At 59.8% G+C, this 22,829-nt stretch overlaps 1 protein-coding gene across 2 annotated transcripts; it reads right to left on the reverse strand.

Moving 5' to 3' along the window:
* Positions 1-18: 18 nt before the first annotated feature.
* On the reverse strand, positions 19-17,002 carry DEGS2 (delta 4-desaturase, sphingolipid 2). Of its 2 annotated transcripts, XR_008427230.1 has the most exons (5): positions 16,888-17,002; positions 16,402-16,737; positions 2,244-2,986; positions 1,086-1,314; positions 398-535 (listed from the first exon to the last, which is right to left on the reverse strand). XR_008427230.1 is itself a non-coding variant. In XM_053927551.1 (4 exons), the coding sequence occupies exons 2-4, from the start codon at positions 16,481-16,483 to the stop codon at positions 389-391; spliced, it is 972 nt and encodes a 323-aa protein (XP_053783526.1). In that variant the 5' UTR covers positions 16,484-16,737; positions 16,888-17,002; the 3' UTR covers positions 19-388. The 2 variants fall into 2 exon arrangements, 1 of the variants encoding a protein (XP_053783526.1); XM_053927551.1 differs by lacking the exon at positions 1,086-1,314 and having other exon boundaries at positions 19-535.
* Positions 17,003-22,829: the final 5,827 nt, after the last annotated feature.

Genomic DNA, 22,829 nt, shown 5'->3' on the forward strand with positions numbered 1-22,829 from the left:
CAAAAGCAGGCCTGTGGATGTGGAAACAAATGCTCGTTTAATTAGGGCACGGGGACACCAGAGAAAGGAGCCCATGGGGGCGGGGCACAGTACGAGGGGGCAGGCCCATCCCCACCAGGCCCAGAAAGGGCGGGGCTGGCCTGAGGTCATCAGCAAGTCCACCAGCAGACCAAGCTTCTCCAGGACACAGCCTGTGCCCGCCAACCCCCAGGCAGTACTGGGGACCTAGGACACAAGCAGCAGCCCAGGGTTCAGGGACCAAATGCAGCCAAACCAGTTCTAGGCACTAGGCCAAGGGGAGCGCTGACGCCAGCTCTGACTGGGGCGGGGCCAGGCAGCCAGCCGGGCAGGGCAGGGTCCCTCCACTGCAGGCGCCAGCAGGTCCAGCTCACAGGCGGTCCCCTGCCAGCTTGCACACGCGCTTCACCCTGGCGTATGGCCCCAGGGAGTCCTCGAACACAAAATCCCAGAGCACCTTCACCCACGAGTGGTGTTGCGGCAGGTGGTCGTAGTACTCGGGCGCGATCTTCCGCACCTGTGGGAGGTGAGCTGGTCATAGGCCGCGCCTCAATACAGACGGGCCTCTGCCACGCACATGTGAGCATGCATACAGACACACACACACACACACCTATCTTCCCCCTGGGTACCCACATCCAGCTCAGCCAGGCAGGAGGCTGGCCGTTGCTAGCCATCCATTAGCCAGGGCACAGTCTCTGCCCCTGCCCTGGGTTCAAAATGCACCCTTCCGTCCCTGGGGCCCACGCTGGAGTTTCTGACCCAGGAGCCCAGGGTGGGCCGGGTCTCCCTCCTTCAAGCTCCTACTGAGTCCTGAGGCCCAGCCTGGCTTGAGCCCCACTGCTCTGCAGCTACACTCCTCTTCAGCCCTCCCTCTTCACCCGCTGCCAGTGCCCTCCCCAAGCTGACCTCCCACCAAACCCCTCCCCACCACCCTCCTCGCAGCTTCAGTGCTTGTCGTTTCCCAGGGGCCTGCCCTGCGCCCCTCACCCCCTCCAGCCCCCAGCCCCGATCTGCACCAGACACCCGCAGCTGCCTCCTCCAGGACATGCTCCCAGCCTCAGCACCTGGTGCGGGGGTGGGGCCTCCACTCCCCAACGGAGGACACCTCACCCCACCCCCGGCTCAGTGCCTCTGTTACAGCTGTAGACGGGGCTCAGGGAGACCCCCAGTGGAGCAAGCAGGGAGCCATTCATTCCGCTCAGAAGGACGCTTCGTGACCAACTTGGGTCCAGATTCTGGCTCTGCCACTTCCAGCAACAGGCACCTCCCATCTCTGAGCCTCTGCCTTCTTGTCTGTGAAATGGGGACAATGAGGGCACCTGCCAAATCGGCTTGTGGCCAGGCTTAAGTCAGATGGTGCCCGGCCCAGAGCACGGCCTCTGTGCCTTCAGCACGACAGGAGGGGAGGGGGACGGATGGGCGCTGCACACCAGGCAAATGCTCACACAGCCACGTGCACGCAGCAGGCACACTCAGGCACATGTGCAAACACCCACACAAAGGCACGTGCATACCCACGCACACACAGAAGGCCTCACTGCCCCCCTCCCCTCCTGCCCCCCAGTACCCTACCCTCAGCTGTCTCTACCCCACCCACCCAGACCAAACACCTCCTCCCCCTCCCCTGCCTCCCACTCTGTCCTCCTTTAGAAATTCTCCGTCCACAGGTCTCCCAAGGCAGAGCCACAGGCCAGAGACTTCCACTCTGCACTAACTGAGGCCAAGCCCCTTGGGTCACAAAGCCCACTCGCTCCTCTCTGTGCCATGTGGGGCCCCTAGAAAGTCACAGGGCAATGACGGGAAATGAGCAGGGACAGGGAATCAGGAGCCAGGAAGGGGAGGTGCTTCACACACTGTCACTACTGCTGCCCATTTTACAGAAGAGGAAGTCGAGGCACAGAGAAGGCAAGCGGTTTCCCCAGGGGTGCACAGCCAGCACAGGTCACAGCTGGCCCAAACAGGTTTCCATTACACTAAGTGGTCTAAACTGTAAATGCCCCCTTGAGCACATGCCCTCCCTGGGTACCCCTCCTTGGGGCACTCGCCTATACTGTGTGGCCTTTCCCTTTGCCCTGGGGGCCACAGCTGGGAATGTAGCCACGCATGATCAGCACAAAAGGAAAAGGAAGTCAGGCTGTGGTCCCAGGCGCGCCGCCACACCTCCCCACCTCCTCAGACACCATGCTCCCCTCACCACCGCTCCCCTGCCCGCAGCCACATACCAGGGGCAGGTTGCAGCCAGGGATGCTGGGGAAGTCGTGGTGCTCCACATGGTAGCCCACGTTGAAGGTGATCCAGTTGAGGGGCCCGTAATAGGAGTAGGTCTCGTGGCCCTTGAGGAACATGTAGTGCTCAGCCACAAAGTGGCCAGAGATGGGGTGCAGACCCAGGCCCAGCAGGGAGCTGGCCAGGAGGTAGACCACGGGCTTGAGTCCCCAGAGGGCAAAGATGGTCAGGTCAGCGGCCAGCTGGACCAGGGCATTGAACACCTCCATGCGGGTCAGAGCCTTGGGGTTCACGCAGAGTGGCCGAAGCGAGTAGAACAGGGGCTGCAGCACCAGCCAGAGCAGCTTGCGGGCCGGCGTGCAGAAGAGCCAGCCCTCCAGACGCGTGGGCACGTCCACATCCAGCCCATCGCCGCCCAGGTAGCGGTGGTGGTCCACGTGGTACTTCTTGAAGGAGGCGGCATAGGGCACGCCCACGGGCAGGTTGGCGAAGACGGCAAACCAGCGGTTGTGGGCGGCGCGGCCCGTGCCGAAGGCAGCGTTGTGCGAGATGTCATGGATGGCCAGCGTCAGCGAGTGGTTCACACAGCCGCCGAAAGCATAGGCCCAGAAGAGCAGCCAGCGCCACGCCAGCCCCCGCACCAGCCAGCAGGCCAGCAGCTGTGCCAGCACCAGCCCCAGCACCGTCCACTTGAGGTGAGGGTCCGGCCGCATCAGGGCCTTGATGGCGGGGTACTTGGCTGCGGGTAGGACCAGGAGAGAAGGTGGTGAGGCGGGCTCAGACTGCAAGGGCCCCAGCTGTAGCCCGTCTTCCTCCCTCCTCCCTCCTCCCTCCTCCCTCCATTCCATCTGCCCAGGTGGCTTCCTTCTGGCCCTCCTTCCAGCATCCACCCAACCCCCAGGTGGTGACAAGCACAAATACGCCCACCCCGCCCCTCCACGATCAGGCTACGACATTGCCCCGTGCTTCAAGGCCTGGGAGCAGCCTGGCCTGTGCTGCACAGAGACAGGCGGACCTGCCTCGTGCCACCTGCGACTTCCCAGAGCAGGGGTCTTTGCCACCAGCCTAAATAAAGAGCGGGTGTCACCTCAGGTCACAGAAATGTACTGTCAGAAATCAAAGCAGCCTGGCCAGTGACTCAGTTGGTTAAAGCATCCCAACTTGCCAAGGTGCCAGGTTCGATCCCCGGTCGGGGAACAAAAAAAAGAAAAAAAATCAATAAAAAAAATTTTTTAGAGAAATCAAAGCAGCCGCTGTGCAGCACCCAGGTGACCCACACACAAGGTTAGCGGCCTGGACGCCCCGGATCAGCGGCCGGGGAGAGCAAGGCAGGGATGGCGGGGGAGGCGCTGGCTTGCTCTCCGGTTTCAGTGCTCAAACTAGGTCTGAAGGAAATGCGTTTATTTTGGATGGTGGGTGTTTGTTAGAGTATCTTTTGTGCTTTTCCATGTTTTGTTTTACAGAAAAAGAAAAAACAATGAGAACGGGAGTTGGCCAAGCACCTGAGGGTCTTGCCGGCCAGAAGCAGCAGACAATGCAGGAAGGGGGGGAAGGGGGGGTTGGGGGCGTGCCTTCTGGAAACCTCCACAGCTGCTGGGCAGGAGGGGGCCGGCCGGGCCAGGCGGAAGGCCGGCGAGGAGGCTGGTGCCGTGTGCAGGGGCAAGGACAGACAGGGTGACAGACGCTCACCAGGTCTGGTCCGTCCTGGGCCCAGGGCAGAGTAGGCTGGCCCTCAGAGCTGCCGCCCGTGCTGTGATGCTCAGAGAGGGAAACTGAGGCTGTCAAGGGTGGGGCTGGCTCCAGCGCACCCCTTTTGCCTCAGGCTCACCCTCCCAGGGTATCCGGGGAAGGGGTTCCCAAGACTGCAGCAGAGGCTGGGCCCCAACTACAGGCGGCCAGGCCAAGGCCCTTCCCATTCCTCCAAGTGACCCAGGGAGTCGTTCCCCCTTGTGCCTGGTCTGGAAGGACCTAACAGCTCGGCAGGCCCTCGGCCCCAACAGACAGGCCCCTCCTCCCTCCTGCCAGCCCTGTGTCCCGTGAGCAGAGGAAGAGACCGGGGCTCAGGGTGATGCCGGGGCTCAGCCAGCACCTGAGGGCATGTTACCAGCCTCCTCTTGAGAAGATGCACCTGGCATGGGGACACCAGCTTCGAGGTATAGTTATGTCTCTCCAGTGACTCCAAACAACACGGGATGTCCGCCTATAGCACCCTTTCTGCCAGAGCCACCCAGCAAGAAAAAGAACAGGCCGCTTCAGAGGCGATGAGCTGCCTGTCCCCAGGGGTATGCAAAGAGAAACACAGCAACATGGGCAAGGGATTCTGCCCCAGTCAGAGGAGACACTCAGGCTCAAAATCCTCCTGCCCAAGCTGCCGTGCCCGCAGCTCCAGTCTCACATCAGAGCTCTGTGGTCACCAGTTCGTTCCCACCCTCTGTGGGCCGTGGTGTCCCCGTGAGAGATGGCGAGGACACCGTGTGCCTCTCAGTGTGTTGTCCCCTCTTAACGGTCCTGCTCCTGACAGCAGGACAGCCCTCGTCTGCCGGGAGATGTTGGGGGGCATTGGGGTCCCCGCATCCTAGACCTGCAGGCCCTCTCTGCCCAGGAAGCCAGCAGAACACCCCAGGCAGCTGTCCGCATGCCAGGTCCCCCCTACCCCCTACCCCCTCGAGTCTCTGCAGCTCACACAGCCCTTGGGACAGCCTGCGGGTGGCGGAGGGCCCGACGGGTCTGAACCCCACAGCAGCTGGCATGGTGGGGAGACCCAGGACTCCCCGCCCCCATTCCCACTCTGGCCACCCTCCCCCTGCAGGAAGGGGCCCCGGGGCCTGAGCCTGCAATCCTAGGAGCTCCCTCCCTGCCACCGCCGACCACACAGCACCTCCCAGTCAGCCCCACACGCATGGCACGTTTGCTCACTTGCTAGTGAGCAAAGAGACAGGTAATAAAGCTCAGCCCCCCCAACCAGCCAGCGGCAGTCCCCGAGGGGCCGGGAGGTAGCAGCGTCCAGAGCGGGTTCAAATCCCAGCTCTGGGTAAGGGTCTAGAATCCAGAATATGGTAAAATCTCCTACAACTCAACAACAGAAGGCAAACGACCCAATTTGAAAATGGGCCAAGGACGTGGGTAGACATTTCTCCAAACATGTACAACTAACCAATCAGCACATGGGAATATGCTTGACATCATCAGTCACTAGGGAAACACAAATCAAAACCACAATGAGCCCTGGCTGGTGTGGCTCAGTGGATTGAGTGCCGGCCTGCAGGCCGAGGGGTTCGATTCCCGGTCAAGTCACAAGCCTGGGTTTTGGGCCAGGTCCCCAGCAAGGGGCGAGCAGGAGGCAACCACACATTGATGTTTCCCACTCTCCCTCCCTCCCCTTCTCTAAAAATTAAACACACACACACACACACACACAATGAGATATCGCTTCACAAAATAACAAGTTGGTGACAATGGAGAGAAATTGGAACCCTTGTTTGTATGTTTCTGGTCAGATTACAAAGTGATATGGATGCTGTGGAAAATTATTTGGTGGTCCCTCAAAAAAAAAAAAAGTTAACCATAGAATTACCGTGACCCAGCAATTCCACTCCTAAATATATACCCCAGAGAATTTAAATCAAAGACACAAACGGGCACCAATCTTCACAGAACTGTTCATTACAGCCAGAAGGCAGAAGCAACCGAGAGCGAATATTACTCAGTCACAGAAAAGAATGGCACTCCCAGCTGTAGGGGACCGGCCCTGGGGCGTGCCGTGCAGCTCGGTGACTGCAGTCGCCCCCTGTCCTGCATATTCTGAAGTTGCTGAGAGGAGGTCTCAGACACTCTAACGGCGGGAACAACTGTCCCTGTGTGGTGACGGGTGTTGTTAGACTTGCAGCGACCATTTTGCAATATATACAAATACGAATCACTGTTGCATACTTGAAACTAACCTCAATTTTTAAAAATCCTCATATTGAATTTTCCACCCTCTCTCTTTCCTAGTGCCAGCTCCCTTAATCCTGCTCCGAGGAACTGACTTCCAAATAAACGGCCAGCACCCCCAGAAGGAGTGAAGTACAATGCCAGGCTACAGCGTGGCCGGGCCTCGAAGACGTGGTGCCCAGTGAAAGCAGCCCGTCGCCAACGGCCACCTGTCGTGCGATTCCGTCGCTACAAAAGGCCGAGAGCAGGCCAGTTCACAGAGACAGAAAGCAGAGGCCACTGGGCGGGGAAGGGGCCAGAGGTGGGGGAAGCTGGTAAGGGGGCGGAGAGCTTCTGGTGCAGATGATGGAAAACTTGGAAATCGTAGTGACGGCTGCACAGCACTGCGAATGTACTAAGTGCCACAATCACACACTTAAACAGAGTTAAAATGGCCCATTTTGTGTTCTCTATATTTTACCACCATTTTCTGTGCCATTTTTTAAAAATTCCCAGCTCCAAGCAGGTAGCTCAGCTCCAGGTGCCGGCTCCGCTCCAGAGGGTCAGTGGTAGGACCAATAGCTCAGGTGCGTGTGGGAAGCTCAGGGAGGGCCCAGAGCAGGGGCGCACTCAACCCATTTACCACGGCTGGTCAACCGCTGCTCTGCGTTGCGCGGAGAGGCAAGGTTTACGGTGCACGCAGGCCACCAGATGCTCCCGCAGATAGCTTACAGCTGCGTAAAAGCTCAGAGGGCTGGAAGCCCTGCTGACGGAGAGCAGGCTGATTGCTCTCCAGGGGCCTGCAGGCCCTAGGGCGGCTGCACAGAGGGAGGCAGCCTGGTTGCCCAGTAAAAACTGGAGGTCCCGTAGTGTGCTAGAAGCCCCAGTATCACCCCATCAGGTGGGGCAAGGGACCTAGGGGCCTCAGCTGGTGTAGCTCAGTGGATTGAGTGTGAGCCTGCAAAACAGAGGGTCATAGGTTCAATTCCCAGTCAGGGCAAATGCCTGGGTTGTGGTCTGGGTTCCCCATTGAGGGGTGTGCAAGAGGCAACCGTACATTGACGTTTCCCTCCCTCTCCCTCCTTTTCTGTCTGTCTATAAATAAATAAAATCTTTTTTTAAAAAAAGAGAATAAAAGTTGTATTAAAAAAAGAGAGACCAAATGTGGGTCCCCCTTGGGAGGGGGTGCAGGAGGCAGGGCTTATATCTTCTTGTTCCTGCCCTAAACAGGGTCAGAGTGAATGGGCCACTTTGGAGGTGTTGCCCAGGAAGACTGGTGCCCCCAGTGGGGACCGTGGGCTTGGGGGCGGCGCCGGCCTAGATCCAGCTGGGAAAGAATAAATGTCTTTCTTTTTTAGACAGGGGAAGGGAAGGAGAAAGAGAGGGAGAGAAACATCAATGTGTGGTTGCCTCTTGCACGCCCCCTCCTGGGGACCTGACCTGGCCCACAACCCAGGTATATGCCCTGGCTGGAAATCAAACCCACCACCCTTTGGTTCGCAGGCCAGTGCTCAATCGACTGAGCCACACCTGCCAGGACAAAAGTGTCTTTTTGATGGCTGGGGAGAGACGGATGTGCCAGCAACCCTGGCATCCGGAAGGCCCTCACCCACAGCCCAGTGCGGGGAATCACAGGCAAGGTCCTCTGAACCTTTGCGTGCCCGGCGTGGGGCCAGGACGGCACACTGCAAGGCCCCACCAGCCTCCCACTCTCCGGCAGGGGCCTCTGGGCACCAGCCTCCCCCCTCAGGCCCCGAGCGCCAGACCTGCCCCTGCCAAGGCACAGCTGGGGGCCAACCCAGCCTCCAGCCTGCACAAGGCGGGCCTCCCCTGCTTCCCCTTGGAAGGTGGCCAAGCCTGGGGCAGGAGGGCAGGGCAGGCTACGCCTGCACCAGGTGAGCGCAGACCGGCACGCTCTGGGGAAGCGGACACCAGGACCCTGGCTCTGGGGTCCAGGCCAGCAGAGTCTTCTCCCGTGCCCCTCAGAGGCGAGGGCGGCCACAGAGCTGGGCAGCTGTGACTCTGAATAGTGGGCCTCAGATGCCCCATCAACACACAGAGATCATCAGTCCCACCTGTGGGGGAGCACAAGCGAAGACACCTGGGGTGCCTTCCCTGCCCCGCCTCTGCCTGGCCCCCCTTCAGGGAACTGGTACCCCTTCCTCTTTTCCACAACAGTTTCCCCCAGCTCGGCCCCCAGCTTAGGGTGCAGCCCTGGAAGGGCCTGGGGTCCCTGATCCCCAGCCCCTCCCCCAGGCTGACCAAACAAGCCCAGTTGCCCCACCTCCCCAGCCTCAGGCTCCTCACCTGAGGCCCGATGATGGCCTCAGGTGACTGTTATTGAATACAGTTCTCGAACCTGAGAGTAAAAGCCTCCTATCTCTGACCTTCGGGGCCTGGGGTGCTGGTCCTGGAGGCCTGTCTGGCCCCGGCTGGCTTTGACCCACGAGTACGGGCCCATCACCCCGGCCACACGGGTCAGGGGGGCCAGATGTCCTACTTCTGGGACTGCCCTAATAGCCCTGCTGGGCAAGGGGATGCTCACACACACACACACACAGACCCCTGCATGCCAGGTGGAAACTCACTCAAGGAGAACATCTAACCTTGTCCTTTCCAGAGCTTCCAGCTCCCTGGGGAGGGGGGAGGCCTGGGGACCTCCAGGGAACACACTCTGGGGACCACCAGCCACACAGACCAGAAGCTGAGGTCCCTGGGCAGGTAAGGATTTGGGGTAACTGGAGCCATAGACTTGAGGGTGTCCATTGCCGGAGGTCAAGGAGAGTCGTGGACAGGAAGATGGGACGGGCACCTGTTGAACTTGGCAAGGTCACGGGAGCTTCAGCAGGAGCCATTTCAGCACGGCCAGGAGTGAGACAGCTGAGAGCTGGGGCGGTGAGTGCAGGCATGGGGGTAGAGTGAGGCTAGGGTGGGGGTCACAGAGGAGGCAAGGGGGGTGCTGGCCCGACAGGAGGGCCCTCTTGCAGGGCTCAGGGAAGGGGGACCGGGAGAGGGGGTGAGTGGGCAGCAGGATGGGGGACTGCTCAGCTCTGCCTTCTCTGGGTCCCAAAGGAGCAGAGGGAACCGCACCCCGGAGCAGCCCCAGGAGGAGCCCTGGGCCCTAGCTGGACACCCAAGGCAGGCCCTGCCTGCCCGGGCTCTGCCCCTGGTGGGACCTCAGCTGACCGGGGCACCCTGCCCACTCAGGCTTCTAGCTCCAAGGACAGGAGTAGCCGGGCCGGGCAGGCACAAGAACAGCCTGGGGCCCAGCGTGGATGGCCACCTGGAACCAAAGACAAACACACCCATGCAAATGTGTCCCGGCAGCAGCTGAGCCCAAAGCAGCGGGGCAGCTGGCCACAAGCAATGGCCATTGCTAGAAGTCACACTGTCCAGGCATGACAGAGAAAGCAGATCTGAGACCCAGGGGGACCCAGGGAAGGGTCAGAAAAGGCAGGGTAAGGGCAGCAGAGCCAAGAGTTGTCCTCGGGAGCCTGGAGGCCAAGCCTGCAGGATGCCAGGCCCAGGCCCAGGCCATCCGCAGGGGCCGTGTGCCCACCCGCATCTGACACGCACTAGTCAGTTGGTGAGGTGCCTCGCAGGGGGAGGAAACAGGTTCCACCAGGTGAAAGACCCTAACTTCCACTGCCGCTCCCCCCAGAGTGGGAATGAGGGCTTCACAGGGCTCCCTCAGCTCCCAGAGGTGCTACCGCCAATAGCTGGGCAGCCAAAGCAAAGTGCCCAGAGAAAACCTGTGTGCCCTTGGGCCAGGCCCTGAGCCTCTCTGGGCCCAAGGTGCCTACTCCGACAGCCCTGGGGCTGTGAACACAGGGAGGTGTTGTCTGCCCTGGGGCTCGGGGGCACAGGGCCACGATGGGGTGGGGAAGGTGGGCGGAGGGGGTGGCAGGCGCTGAGGCTGGGAAGTGTGGCTCCAGCAGGTATGTGCTGGTGTGTGCATTACACATATTTACATACATGTCAGGCCTGACCCCAAGGACCCAGGGAGGAGAGCAGAGCAGGAGCCACACCTGCTGGAAGGAGGGGAGCTCGACCCCAGCACCCCACCAACCCCACAGACCAGTCTCCACTGTGGGTCTGTGGTTCTTCCCGGAGCTTCTGACCAGTTCTGCTGGGCCAGCCAAGCCGAGGGAGGAAGGAGACATAGGTGGCTGGGCCCTCACCCCCCACAGGCAGGAGGAAGTCCCAGGGCTCCTGCTCTAGTCCGCTGTGGTTGGGATGACGATGAGGTCACTTCCCTGTGGTCCCCAGCAGGGCTCCCAGGAGCACTCAGGGCTTCTTCCCACGTCCACGGGGACCTCCCACGTGGGGGGCCTGGCACCACCTAGGACTGGAACCACGCCCCCAGGGGCACCAAATGCCATCGCGTGCCAGTCTCATGCCATGAGTCCTTGTCATTGTCTCCCGGCACCCCAGTCACCCAAGCTGGGAGCGTTCCATGTGAGAGTCGGCTCCTGCGGCCGGCCCACTGGCCTCCTCCCTCCTGCCGGACCCTCCACCCGAGCTGCTGCATGTGGGGCACCAGGAGCCCAGTGCACATCCCCTCACCACCCCCACCAGCAGCAGAGTAAGCTCACCGCTGACAGCTTCTCCCAACAAAGGCACCCCAACCCTCCGATCCCCCGCTTCCTAACCAGCTTCCTTGCAACACAGCCCTAACGTTTGGGCCACCGCTGTCCTGAGATCTGTCTCCCGCCTTTTCAGTCTGCAGCCAACAGACAGCCCTCGCCCTGCCTGGTCAGGGGCTTGGTGGACCAGATTTGATGGAGAAAACGTGGAAAGTGGTCCCAAGTGCCTTCAGGGGCCGCCGTTCTCTGCCTCCTCATCTGCCTCTCGCCAAACCTGCTTTCCTGGCATTGACAAATATTAGCTGAAGATCTGCAGCAGCCAGGCCGCAGGCGGCAGAGCCGGGAGGGGTTCCCAGGCTGCGTGGGGGTGGGGTACCGGGGCACAGAAGTGTGTCCCAGACAGAAGGGGCCAAGGGGGCACACACACACACAGACACACAAGTCTGGTGACTTTCCAGCTGAAACTGGGAGGATGAAGGATTTAAGGACATGGGGGTGTGACTGCGAGCGGCCACAGGGGTCTTTTCTGAGCGATGGAAGTGCCCTGATTGGATCACCAAACGGCACTGGATGGGATCTTTCAACGAGTGGGGCCACAGGGTAGAAATCCTGCCTCCCGAAAGCTGGTACAAAGGAAGGAATGTGGAATACTGGAAGGCCGGGCGGGGGACGCGGCACACCCAGCAGTGCGGAGGCTGGAAGGAGACACGTGAGTTGGCACCTGCCGTGAGTCATGTGTCAGGGACCCGAGGACGGACAGTGGCTTTGTTCAGGTCCGGGTTTAGGCCAAGCAGCACTGGGCTGAGCCCTGTCCCCCCGCCCCCACCACTCACTGGGTCACTGGGAACCGGGGCCAGCTAACGCCCCAGGGTCCTGCAGCTCATAGCCTGCAAATGTCTGTAAGGCAAAACCGAAAGAACAGGGGAAAGTGCTCCAGTGAAAACACAGGAGGGACAGGGGAGGTACCTGCTACCTGTGGAAATTCAGGGCCACCAGAAGCCCCAGAAACAAAACTCACAAATCAAGAAAAAGGATACATGTTGATGGAAAAGGAACCAAGGGCGTGAGGAGAAAACTCACAAAAGAAAGCAGTAGCATCGAGGAAGAAAAACTCAGCCTCACTCATCAGCTGAGAAATGCTGCTCAAAACAGGGTGTCTCCCAATCATGCTTCGGGCTGGAGCTGCCGCCCCCACCCCAGCGCCCCAGGGAGAGGGAAGCCCCTCTAAGCGCCTGGCAGGCACTGGGCAGAGCCAAGACCCTGCCTGTTGTTTCAGGGGTTCACTCAACCTCTCTAGGAAGCCCAAGCCATGCCAGGCCCGGAGGGAGCAGCCCCTGCCCTCCGGGAAGCTCGGAGATGTGTGAGAGAGTCGGAGGGTTCAAGCAATTACCCCACAAATCAACGCAGGGTTGCAGACAGGGCAAAGGCCGCAAGGTAAAAGTGCCCGGGCCTCCCTGCCGGAGATCAGGGAGCAGGGAGGAGGAGCAGGGGGGGGGGTGGCAGGCAGTGATGGGGGCATGAGTTTGCACCTGCCGAAGGCTCGCACCTGCCGAAGGCTTGCACCTGCCAAAGGCTCACACCAGCGGCCGGCAGGCGAGCACCCAGCGGGCTCCTCCCTGCCCGACTCCGAGGTCATTGATGAGGCATGAGGCCGCTTGCAAGTGACCACGATAGAAACATTGACGGGATCAGGGCTGTCGTTCCCTCCAGAGACTCAGGGGGTACCGTTTACCAGCATGCAGTGTGTGTGTGTGTGTGTTGTTAGAAAGTGTTTCAGAGAGAAGGGACATGTAGGCTGAAACCTGAAGGATGCATAGGAGTTTGGTCGATGAAAAGTAAGGGCAAAGAATTCAGGCAGAGGGAACAGCATTTGCAAAAGCCATGAAATAGGAAATGGACAGGTGTGGTGTATTCCACCAAGTGGCCAGAGAGCAAGAAGTAAGAGGAAGGGGCAGCAGCCAGAGCCTGGGTATGGAAGACTTGAGCAGAGAGGACATGATTGGTTAATTGGTGTCCAGGGGGAACCCCTAAAGGATCGCCTATTGTCTGTGCTGTGGTGGGCTGGACCACCCATCCCCATCCCCCCTACTCACCCAACATAGGGTGCCAGGACCCTTCCTTTCCTTGGCCAGTTGCCCTCTCTGCCGTTACACGCCCATCACAGCCTGCCAGCCAGTCTCAGGACTCACAACTCTGGCCAGAGAGTAGCTGGCTCGTGGCTGGGTCGGGCCACTCAGGTCAGGACCGGAGGGAGGCGGCCCTCCTTCTACTGGGGACTCCGGGGACTGGGTGGGCATGGGCTGCAGCCCCTGCCTGGTGGAGGGGGGCAGGACTCTGCGCTGACTGCAGCAGGGACGAGAGCACGAGAGGACGCCCCTTGGCCAGCCTGCTGTCCCCCGCAGCGCAGCTCTGAGGTTGAGTGAAGAAAGTTCATGAACTCCCCGACAGGCAGGGAGAACTCAGCCAGCTCCGCTCCTGATTTCAGAGCTCACCCCGAGAGAGCCCAGCCCAAGGCCTTCCCTAAGCAAAGGGCCTGGCCAGTGCTGAGACCTATACTTCCTGTTTTCCTTTGATTATCTGAACTTCTTTTTACTACGTGCGTGCCCTGTTTTTGTAAGAACAAAAAGAAAGCCACAAAGCTATTTGTTTTTGAAAAGACAAATCCAAAGCCTGCTGCTTGTTCCGCAGCCACGCCTGGCTTGGCTTCTGATCTCAATGGGACCAGGCTCTTGCTGGCTCTGCTCCTGCCCTCACAGGGCAGAAGGCCTTGGCCCCAGCCCAGGACGCATGGCTCTTAGGTGCTGCTGTGGGTCCCCCTTTCCCCAGGACGGTGCCCAGGGGAGCATGGCCCCAGCCAGCAGGAGCTGCAGATGGGCTTTGGCCCTGCCCGAAGAGCGCCCGGCCGGCTCTGTGCCAGGACCTTCTGGGTCCTGACGCTGACAATGGGGTCTTCATTGCGTGCCCCCTGGTCCTGGCAGCTCGGCACCGGCACAGCAGCGCCCTGGGTGGGGCCAGGGCCCGCCTAAACACCAAGTTGGCCTCAGTGGCCTCCCAGCCGCGTGGCCCTAGGCAAGTCGACTCCCTTCTCTGAGCCTCATGCTTCTGCCTCTTCTGTAAAGAGGCGCTGGCTGGCAGTCACCCATATTTCTCTGCAGCTGGGAATGGCACAGGCGTGTCCCTGTCCTCGTAGAGAACACGCCTGACTACAGGAAGTAACAGTTATCCTGCAGGTAACCTTTACCCTCAGCACTTAACATTCCCTCCACGTAACCTGCACAGCTCTGGAGGGAAGTGTTACTATCACCCCTTTTAACTCCAAGGGCCCTGGTGTCCTCATCTGTTTATTGACTAGCCCCAAGGTCACAGGGCTGACGAGTGAGTGCTGAGGTCCTTGCCAGCACATGAGGCCACCACGCCCTGGACCCTGGCAGCCTGCCCCAGGGAGATAAGGACCAGACCCAGATAGACTGAAGCCATGGGGTGCCCTCACCCAGTCGGGGTCCTCCAGGGCAGCCAGGGGGGCTTCCTGCAGGAGGTGGAACTGAGCCATAGCCAGCTGGGCAGAGCAAGGAGGAAACGCATTCAGGCAGGTGGACAGTCTGTGCAAATGCCCGAGAGGGAGGGAGAAGAGCATATTCCAAGTTCATTAGCTCAAAGCTGGGTGCAGAGGGGAGGGACCCACAGCACCCCATGGACACGGAAACAATCAAGCCTCCTGGGGAGTCAGCCCTGCGGAATTTGTGCAGTCCTGCCCTGGCCGAGTCACCTCCCCCTCCAAGTGTCTCAGCCTTCTCCGTCACCCTGCCCGGCAAGCTTCCAGGATGGGTTCCAGGGCCTGTGGCCCCTCTCTTTAGAGACAGCCTTCTGCATGTCCTGGAGCGCTGGCACCACGCTGGGTGCCTGCCCATCTGAGACCTCCTTTCCCCTCATTTCCACTCTGCCAGACAAGGAAGAGTGTGCCCGCGCCACAGTACCTCTCCCAGCCTTCTCCACCTGGGGCCAGGTGCCCAGTGGGCCCCCGTAAGGGGGAGGCAGGGGAGAGCCTGCGGACAGGAAGGAAATGCAGCCTTGCCTGGGACCTGCAGAGGGGGCAGCAGCCCCCACACTGGCGGGAGTTGGTGGGAGGGGGATCCAGGTGAGCAGCAAGGCCCCTCCCACCCACCCCCAGGAAATTCACAGGTGTAGGGACTATGCTGCCACTGGAGAAACCACAAACAATGCTGGGCCGCTCCTCAGCTCACGGAAGAAAACCCCGAAGTCACAAACCCACCCAGGGGTCACCAGCCCCGACCCGCAGCTAGAGTGGGGTACCTTCCTGCACTAGGCATTCAGTGTATCGGGGGTCTGGGAGGGTAAAGTAACAGGGTGCATATTTCCATAGTCTTAGGGTGTGGCAGGCAGGGAGCCACCAAAGGAAAACCGCTCAGGGAAAGAAGCCAATCCATTCAAATGCGTTAAGAAAACAGTTTCTGTCAGAGCAAAGGACAAATTATAGAGAAAACAACTTTCAACTTGTAAGACAGAGGGTTAAACGCCTCCAAAACCCAGAGCTCGAACAACAATCCCCAGAGAAAAAAAGAAATTAAATGGTCAGTTAAACACAAAAACCAGTCATCGCATAAATGTAAATTAGAGCCACAGTGAAACAGGACTGCGTCTCAGGCTGCCTGGCAAAGAGGAAAAGTTTGGACAACCCCAGGTGCAGGAGAGGGTGCCTGGAAACCGCCACCTGTCCCCCACGCAAGAAGCCGCCTGACACTGTGGGGCGACTTTGGTGGCGTCTAGTAAGAGCTGTTTCAGAGGTGCGAGCCCTTTATCCCATAATCCTGGGCCCAGAGGGAGCCGCTGCGTGAAAGATGGCGCGCCCGCAGGACGGCGGGCCGCGTGCGGGAAAACGACCTCGAGAGGCGTAGAACCACGGAGCGGCCAAGATACTGGGCAGAATGGCCGCATTTTATGGTACCGTTTTCGGGTTTTATTTTATTACTATTAAATTTTAGTCCTCACCCGAGGGCATGCTTACTGATCTTACAGAGAGAGGGGCGGAGGGAAAGAAACAGCGATCGGTCGCCCCCGGCGTGCGCCCCGACCGGGGCCCAACACGCAGCCTTTCGGGAACGAGGCTCCAACCCGCTGAGCAACGCCGGCCAAGGCCGGTCTCGGTGTTTTTTAAAACAGTTGTATCTCTGGTTTCGCATTTGCTTCGCTCGAGGTGCCCATTCTCTCTACACCTGGTTTGGAGTGGATTTGGTGGCCTCCTGGTGGCCTTGGGACCCGGGAGATCCGCCCACCCGGGCGCCAGTTGCGGACGGAGGACCGGCGCCCGCGAGCCGCCTTCCTGGGCCGGGGCGGCGCATCCCGCCCACAGCCGGTCCCCCGGGGCGGACTCCTGCACCGCAGCGTCCCCGAGCCCGGGTGTGCGCCCGGGTCCCCGCCGGGGGCGCAGCAACTAAGCCGCGCTCCCCGGCGCAGGGTGCTGGCTCGGGTCCCCGGGTCCTGGATCCCCAGTCGGAGGCAGAGACACAGGGGCGTTCCAGACCCGAGCAGGGGCAGGCGAGGAGTCCCCAGGGCCGGAGAGGCCGACGGAGGCGCGGCGCTTCCACCCTCCCGGGGCAGGGGCAGCGGGGCGCCCGCGGGGCCCAGGGCCGGTGCTCACCGAGCATCTCCTTGCGGCGCTGCGTGTGCGGCTGGTCGGTGTAGACCCACTCGAAGTCGCTGCGGCCCGCGCTGTTGCCCATGGCGGGCCCGGGAGAGCGTCGGGTACCGTGGCACCGCTCGGCTCCGCTCCACCTGTTGCCGGGTCCGCGGCGCGCGAGACAGGTTCGCGGCTCCGAGGCGGGGACTCGGCGGGCGGGATCTTCAGGGGCGGGGCCAGGTGCGCCCCGGGATCGCCGGACCCGGGCGGTGCAGTCTCGGGTCCGCGGGAGGCCGCGAGGCTCCGACGCCGCCCAGGCCTGGGGGAGGTCGTGGTGGCTCTGGGACCCTCTGCCACCTGCGTGGGAAAATGAGACTGTGAGCGCAAAACCCGAGAGAGTCCCTGCCCGCCGGATCCTTCGGGGACGCCCTGGGGCGCTGCCTGGCCCTCCCTGCGGTGCTCGCCGGCGGGAGGCGCCCTGGGTCACCGAGACTCACCGAGACTCACCGAGACCGCGTGCGGCTGAGCGCCGGTTCTCCCCGCGGCCAGGCCCCTCGCGTTCCTGCTACTGCTGTCCCACGGGCGAGCTGGTGATGGGCCCCTGGAGGGGGGGACAGAATTTAATGAAAAAGGAGGTGCTCAGGAAAAATTAACGCCAGCAATCCTCCCTTCCTCTGCCCACCCCTTCACGTCATGCAACAACGCAGCAGGCAGGTGATGTGTCTGTGACGACCTCTTGGGGAGTCAGCCCCCACCCTGCCTTCACATAAAGCGTGGGACAGGGACACCGGCCCAGGAAGAGGCCTATTATGACTCAGGGTGATGCGTGCCATGACTCAGGTAGGAGTAACTAGGGTCCAAAAGAGGGGTCTTTTGCCTTGGGCCTTGAAGGATGAGTAGGAGTTCAACAGTTAACAGTGGGGAGGGGGCTGGTGGTAGAAGAAACAGCACAGGCAAAGGCTCAGAAGCCTGGAAGAATCCGACGTTTTCTGAGCAAAGAGCCCAGGTGTTTGGGAGTGAGGGCACAGGGCTCCTCATATTCACCCTCTCAGGGATCCCTGTCTTCTTCCTCTCTCTCCTTTGGAGGGCGGGCCTGGTGCACCCCCGGACCACAGCTGGGCCTGTGCTGGGAGCTGCCCGGGAGCCGCCCAAGAACCACAAGGCAGGCAGGTAACAATGCGAGTTCCCCTCCAGCCTCCCACAAGTCCAGGGTCCAGGGGTGTGGCACAGTTGGCAGGCCTCCCTCCGCCCCGGGCAAAGGCAGCCCTGGCATGATCTGGGTAAGAAAACAACTGTGCAGGGCATCCAGTGACAGCAGCACCCTGTCACCGAACTGGGTGTGGGGCAAGGGCAGATAGCCAGCCTGGGCCCCCCCACCAACAGGAAGGCCCCCAGAGCCCGCCGTTGCCAGGAAACAGACCCCCTGCTCCCGAGGGCGATCTGCTGTCTCCCCAGCCAGAGGGACCCTGCCACCAGCTGGCGCTTCACAGACAGGGAAACTGAGGCTGGAGCTGAGGAGGGCCTTCCCTGCAGTGCACAGGAGTAAGCAGCAAAGCAGGACAGGCCCCTGACCTTGGACTTGAAGGCCCCAAGTCCGAGTGTGGGTCCCCACGTTGTGTACAGTGAGGTCGGTGTCCCAGCTCTGCCTTCCGGGGGACAGGACCACACCGGCCAGCTCCCTCCGCCCCAAGAAAAGGCGCAGAAGGCTCCACCCACACGTGCACCCCAGGGCTGAGGCTGTGGGAGACACCGGCCCCGCCATGGCTTCACTCAGTTTCCATGGAGGAAACTGAGGCCCAAGGGGGTGGAGTCAAAGAGAACACTGGAGACAGGCTTGGCTTGAAATAAACGTTGAAGACACCTGACTCCCAATCCAGCGCCCTGACCATGTGACCCCAGAGGTGGGCCTGGACCCTAGGAGCTCAGCCTCACGGTGGTGAACCTGCCCGGAGCCCCCGAGACGGCCCCTCCCCCACGGCCCTGGTCCCAGCAATGGAAGAAATTACTCCTTGTCTACAGGTGGTGGCCCAGGTGGGGGGCCAGAAGAGAGGCAAGGGAATCTGAACGAAGTGTGGACTTTGGTTAATAAAAGTGTGTCGATATCGGTGCGTTAATTGAACAAACGCGCCACACTGTTACACGATTTTAAAAGAAAGAAATTTGGGTGTGGAGGCTATCTGAAGTCTCGATACTAGCTTCAGTTTTTCAGTAAATCATGGAGTTTATTTTTTAAAGCTATAATATATAGGTATATCCAGATAAATAGACAAGTTTGTTTTTGTTTTAAATCGCTAACGCCATTAGAAACGGGGAGTCTCACGGCTGGAAACCGAGGGCACCCCGACAAGACCAGCCACTCTGTACGGACTCCATGTCCCTCCACACCCCCATTCCCTGGGCGGGACGCAGCCCGAGTGGGGGGCATGCTGACTCTCAGAGGGGTAGGTCCCCCCACCCCCACTGCAGGACTGAGGCCCTGGGTCTGAGGGCCCTGGTGTGAGGAGCGGGGAGCTCCCACGCTGAAGCCTTGACTGTAGCGTTTGGGGCTCAGCAGGAGAACTCTTTCGGCTCAGATCTGCAGGAAACAGGCCAGAACGTGCCAGGTACAGGCCCTCCCAGCGGTGCCCAAAGCCAGGGGAGTCTAGCAGCCTGTGGCCCAGTCAGCCCCCGTGGGAGGGAGGTCAATTCCTGAAAGAGGACAGAGCTTCCCACCCAGGAAAACAGCTATTGGAGGGGCAGAACCGGGCTGAGGATGGGGAATAACCTCTCCCAAGAGACCCAAAAGGCTGTTTCATCCATCAAGTGAGTAAATAAAGCAGAGACGGACATGTGTAAATAGTTTGCTATAAAAGAAGAAGAAAACCCAGCCCTGCCTGGTGTGACTCAGATAGTTGGAGTGTCATCCCATAAATCAAAAGGTTACGGGTTCGACCCCCCAGTCAGGGCACACGCCTGGGTTGCGGGTTCAGTTCCCAGCCAGGGCGTGTACAGGAGGCAGCCGGTCGATGCTTCTCTCCCTCTCTCTCTCCCCCTCCCTGCCCCTCTCTCTAAAGTCAGTGAGCATGTCGTCTGGTGATGATTAAGATAAAATAAACAAGCCAACCCCTCCACCGCAATGCAAGCGCATGAGAAGACAGGCAAGGAAGACAGGCGGCCGGCACCCACCCGCCACCTCTCTGGGGCGGAGACTGGAGAGGCAGCATTATCCCTTCGCTACCCCATTTTCCTCATGGAAGCTGACTGTCACAGGAATTATAATTATAATTTAATCATATGTGACTACGGTTATCCTCATCTGAAGTAAACTTTTATAGCATGCATTTATTTTGATACTTGCTTATTGCCTGTCCCCTCCTCCAGAGGGTCTTGTGCTCTGCGGGTCATGCCTGGTGTCCATATGCCCAGAACAGTGCCCGGCAAAGAAGGTGCCCCTGGTAACAATTGGCTGAATGAAAGAAAAAAAAAAATCTTGTCAAACAAGTAGTGAACGAGGATTCCCCAAATCAGACGAGAGACGTGAGTCTTCCGGCTGAAAAGCGCCAAGGGTGTGTCACAGGTTCAAACGTGGTTCAGCCACCGTGGGAACTACGGCAGGAGCTGCCAGCACCCCAGGACGGCCACCTGGGACCCCGGACTTTCACTCCTGGGCACAGAGCCCACAGAAAGGAAGATGCGTGCCCACCAGAAGACCAGGGCGAGCGCGTGCAGAGCAGCTCTGCCGGTAGGTCCCGGCCCTCAGCCACAGGAGAGCAGGCAGACGTGGCGTGGTGCACGGCTATAAAACCAAGACCGGTGCCCACACCCACTGGTGGTGCGTCACCTGCGCCTCTGTTTTCTGTGATTCTGATGCTTGGGGCGTTGCTGACCCCCAAGAGACGGCCCCTCCCAGGACCAGCCAGTTCTGCAGGCAGTCCATCAACAGCGAGCCTGGGAGGGCGCCTTTCCCGTGCTCACTGACCCTTCGGGAGCCCACGCTCAGGGCCGGTGTTCCCGCCTGCATCCCCGGGGGCCTGGCACCACTCACTGGATGGACAATGGCGATGAACTCATCCAAGCGAGCCAGCCCTGGGCCAGCCTCCCCTGCCTCCCCAAAGACACTGCCTGGAAGGCTCCTGCCCGTGCTGCGCCCTCACCCCTCTGCTGTTCCTCCTGGGAGCTGTACCAAACTAGCTGTCTGGCCAACGGTGGAGGTCTCCCGACCTGTCCGCCTCACCACACCTGGATAAGAATGGCATCTGCGCACGACGGGCAATTGGCTTGGCCTCAGACGGCAGCGACAGGCTGCTAGACTGCTCCCCGCTCAGCAAGGGGCACAGCAGCCATCCCTGGCAGCCTAGGAGGTGCTGAAGCCTGACACCGAGGGCACCTGGCGCCACCGCTGTGGCTGTACCTGCGGGGCCACCTGGGGACTCCCTTCTGAAACTGAGAGCTGAGCCCTCCTTGAGCTCTGGCCTGAGCCCAGGCTCCAGGAGGGCGTTGCCAGGCACCCCTTTTTCTTGGTTGATGAGCTAAGCTTAGGAAAGGCTCCTCCGAAGGGAGCAAGGTGTGACACTCCCCTGGCCCTGCAGCACGGGCGGCGACTCTCAGAGGTGCCATGTTGCCGTACCCTCCAGCCTGCCCCAGGGTGCCGAGGGGTGCTCTCACCACCCAGTGACTCCTGGGATGGGGGGCGTCATCTCTGTGGCCACGGCACCCTAGGTCCTGCAGGAAGGGCCCTCAAAGTGTGTGTTTGTCTTGCGGCTGCCCCAGGCTTCCCTCATCCAGTGGGAGGGGGCCAAACCCATGGAGATGCTGGAGGGAGGACGGAGGGTGAGGGGGAGTGGGGAGAAGGGGACCAGGAAGGGGGGAGGGGAGGAGGGACCATCACAGCAGAGGCTGCTGCTAGAGACAGGCTGCTGGGCTTCTCCTCCCGCCCCTTTCTTTCCCATCAGCCCGGGTCAGAATATGAAAACCACAGCTGCAGGCAGCCAAAAGCTTAAAACAGAAAAAAAGGGGGGGGGGCGGGGGGGGGGGAGGGTGGAAAAGGGAAAAAACAGAACAAAAGCCCACTAGCTACAGAGAAAGAAAGAGGTTAATAAATAAGTTACGTATTTTATATATGTATAACAATATATGATGAATAAAGTTGACATGGATACCTAAGACAAAAGTCCATAATTTGACCCGTGGAAATCAAAATTTATACAATAAAAATTTATATAGTAATTGTATATAGCAAATGTACAACAGGATGTATACGCCAAAATAATTTAAATAACAAAAGATTGTTAAAAGTGCCTGGCTGACCGGCTCAGCTGGTGGAGCATCATCCCATAAACGGAAAGGCTGGGGGTGTGATTCTCTGTCAGGTCACTTACCTGGGTTGCAGGTTCAGTCCCTGGTCGGGGAGGCAACCATCGATGTTTCTCACATCAGTGTCTCGCCCTCCCTCCCTCCCTCTCTCTCTCTCTCCCTTCTCTCTCTAAAATCAACAGACATGTACTTTTTGGCACCTTTACAACAGAGGTTCTAAATCATTTGCTAAAACCCATTGACAAAACCTTACAGAATTACTACTGGGGTCAGAACTGGGGGTCGCACTAAATTTAACCATTGTAGCCCCTATAATCTCAGGGAATCAATGAAATATAAAATAGAGGGAAACTAGATGCACCTCATTTGAAAGGCGCTTTGCCTACGTCCCCACCGATCCGGAGATCCACCGGTGTGTACATAGACACTCAGAAGGGGCGCAAAGGGGAGGAGAGGCGGAGCTTAGTAAACTGGGGGGCGTGAGCCGGTGTGCTTCACCAGGAAGCTGCAGGGAGAATGGGACACCCGCAAGTCGGGAGGGGAACCCCCTTAACTGCACATCATCCACAAACCATACCACAGAGCCTCACCCTCCCGGGCAGGTCTCCAGAAATTCTTTTCCTTGGGGCCATCACAAGAGCGCCACTTCCACCAACAGCAAAAGTACTCCGTGCGCCAAAATACCCCGTGCTGGGCAGAAACGCTGACAGTGAGTAAATTGAAACTAAAGTCTTCGGCATTTGTAAATTAGCTTGATTAACTGGACCTGCAGTTAAAATGTTACTATGGCCCAAAGTCAGTTTAGAATGGGGCCCTTGAGGAGTGAAACTGACCCTGTAAAACCTAGTTAACGGCAGGCCCAAGCCCTCCGAGTGACCCATTGTTCCACGGAGGAGCTTGGCTATTGGAGCCCACAACACATAGGCCTGGCAGCCTGCCTGTCACCAAGTCGCCTGCGACACTGACCACGGAGGCAAAGGTGCTCAGGGACTGCTGGACTGGGGGGCCTCCCTGCAGGCTGAGTCACAAGAGCGAGACCCACACCCCCAGGGGGACCCACTTGGCCGGCACATCCCAGGCAGCGTGGCCCTGGCCCGGCTCGCTGGCTGCGGGAGATGAGGGAAAAAGCTGTCCCCCCTCGCCCCCCCCCTCCCCCC

The sequence above is a fragment of the Desmodus rotundus genome, chromosome 7 (assembly GCF_022682495.2).
Source record: "Desmodus rotundus isolate HL8 chromosome 7, HLdesRot8A.1, whole genome shotgun sequence".
Classification (NCBI taxonomy): Eukaryota; Metazoa; Chordata; class Mammalia; order Chiroptera; family Phyllostomidae; genus Desmodus; species Desmodus rotundus.

Coding starts and splice junctions, on each gene's coding strand:
- DEGS2 (XM_053927551.1), bottom strand. CDS start 16,483: ATGGGCAACAGCGCGGGCCGCAGCGACTTCGAGTGGGTCTACACCGAC. Junction 2,987..16,401: donor GCGCCGCAAGGAGATGCTCG/GTGAGCACCGGC, acceptor TCCTACCCGCAG/CCAAGTACCCCGCCATCAAG. Junction 536..2,243: donor CTGGCTGCAACCTGCCCCTG/GTATGTGGCTGC, acceptor CACCTCCCACAG/GTGCGGAAGATCGCGCCCGA.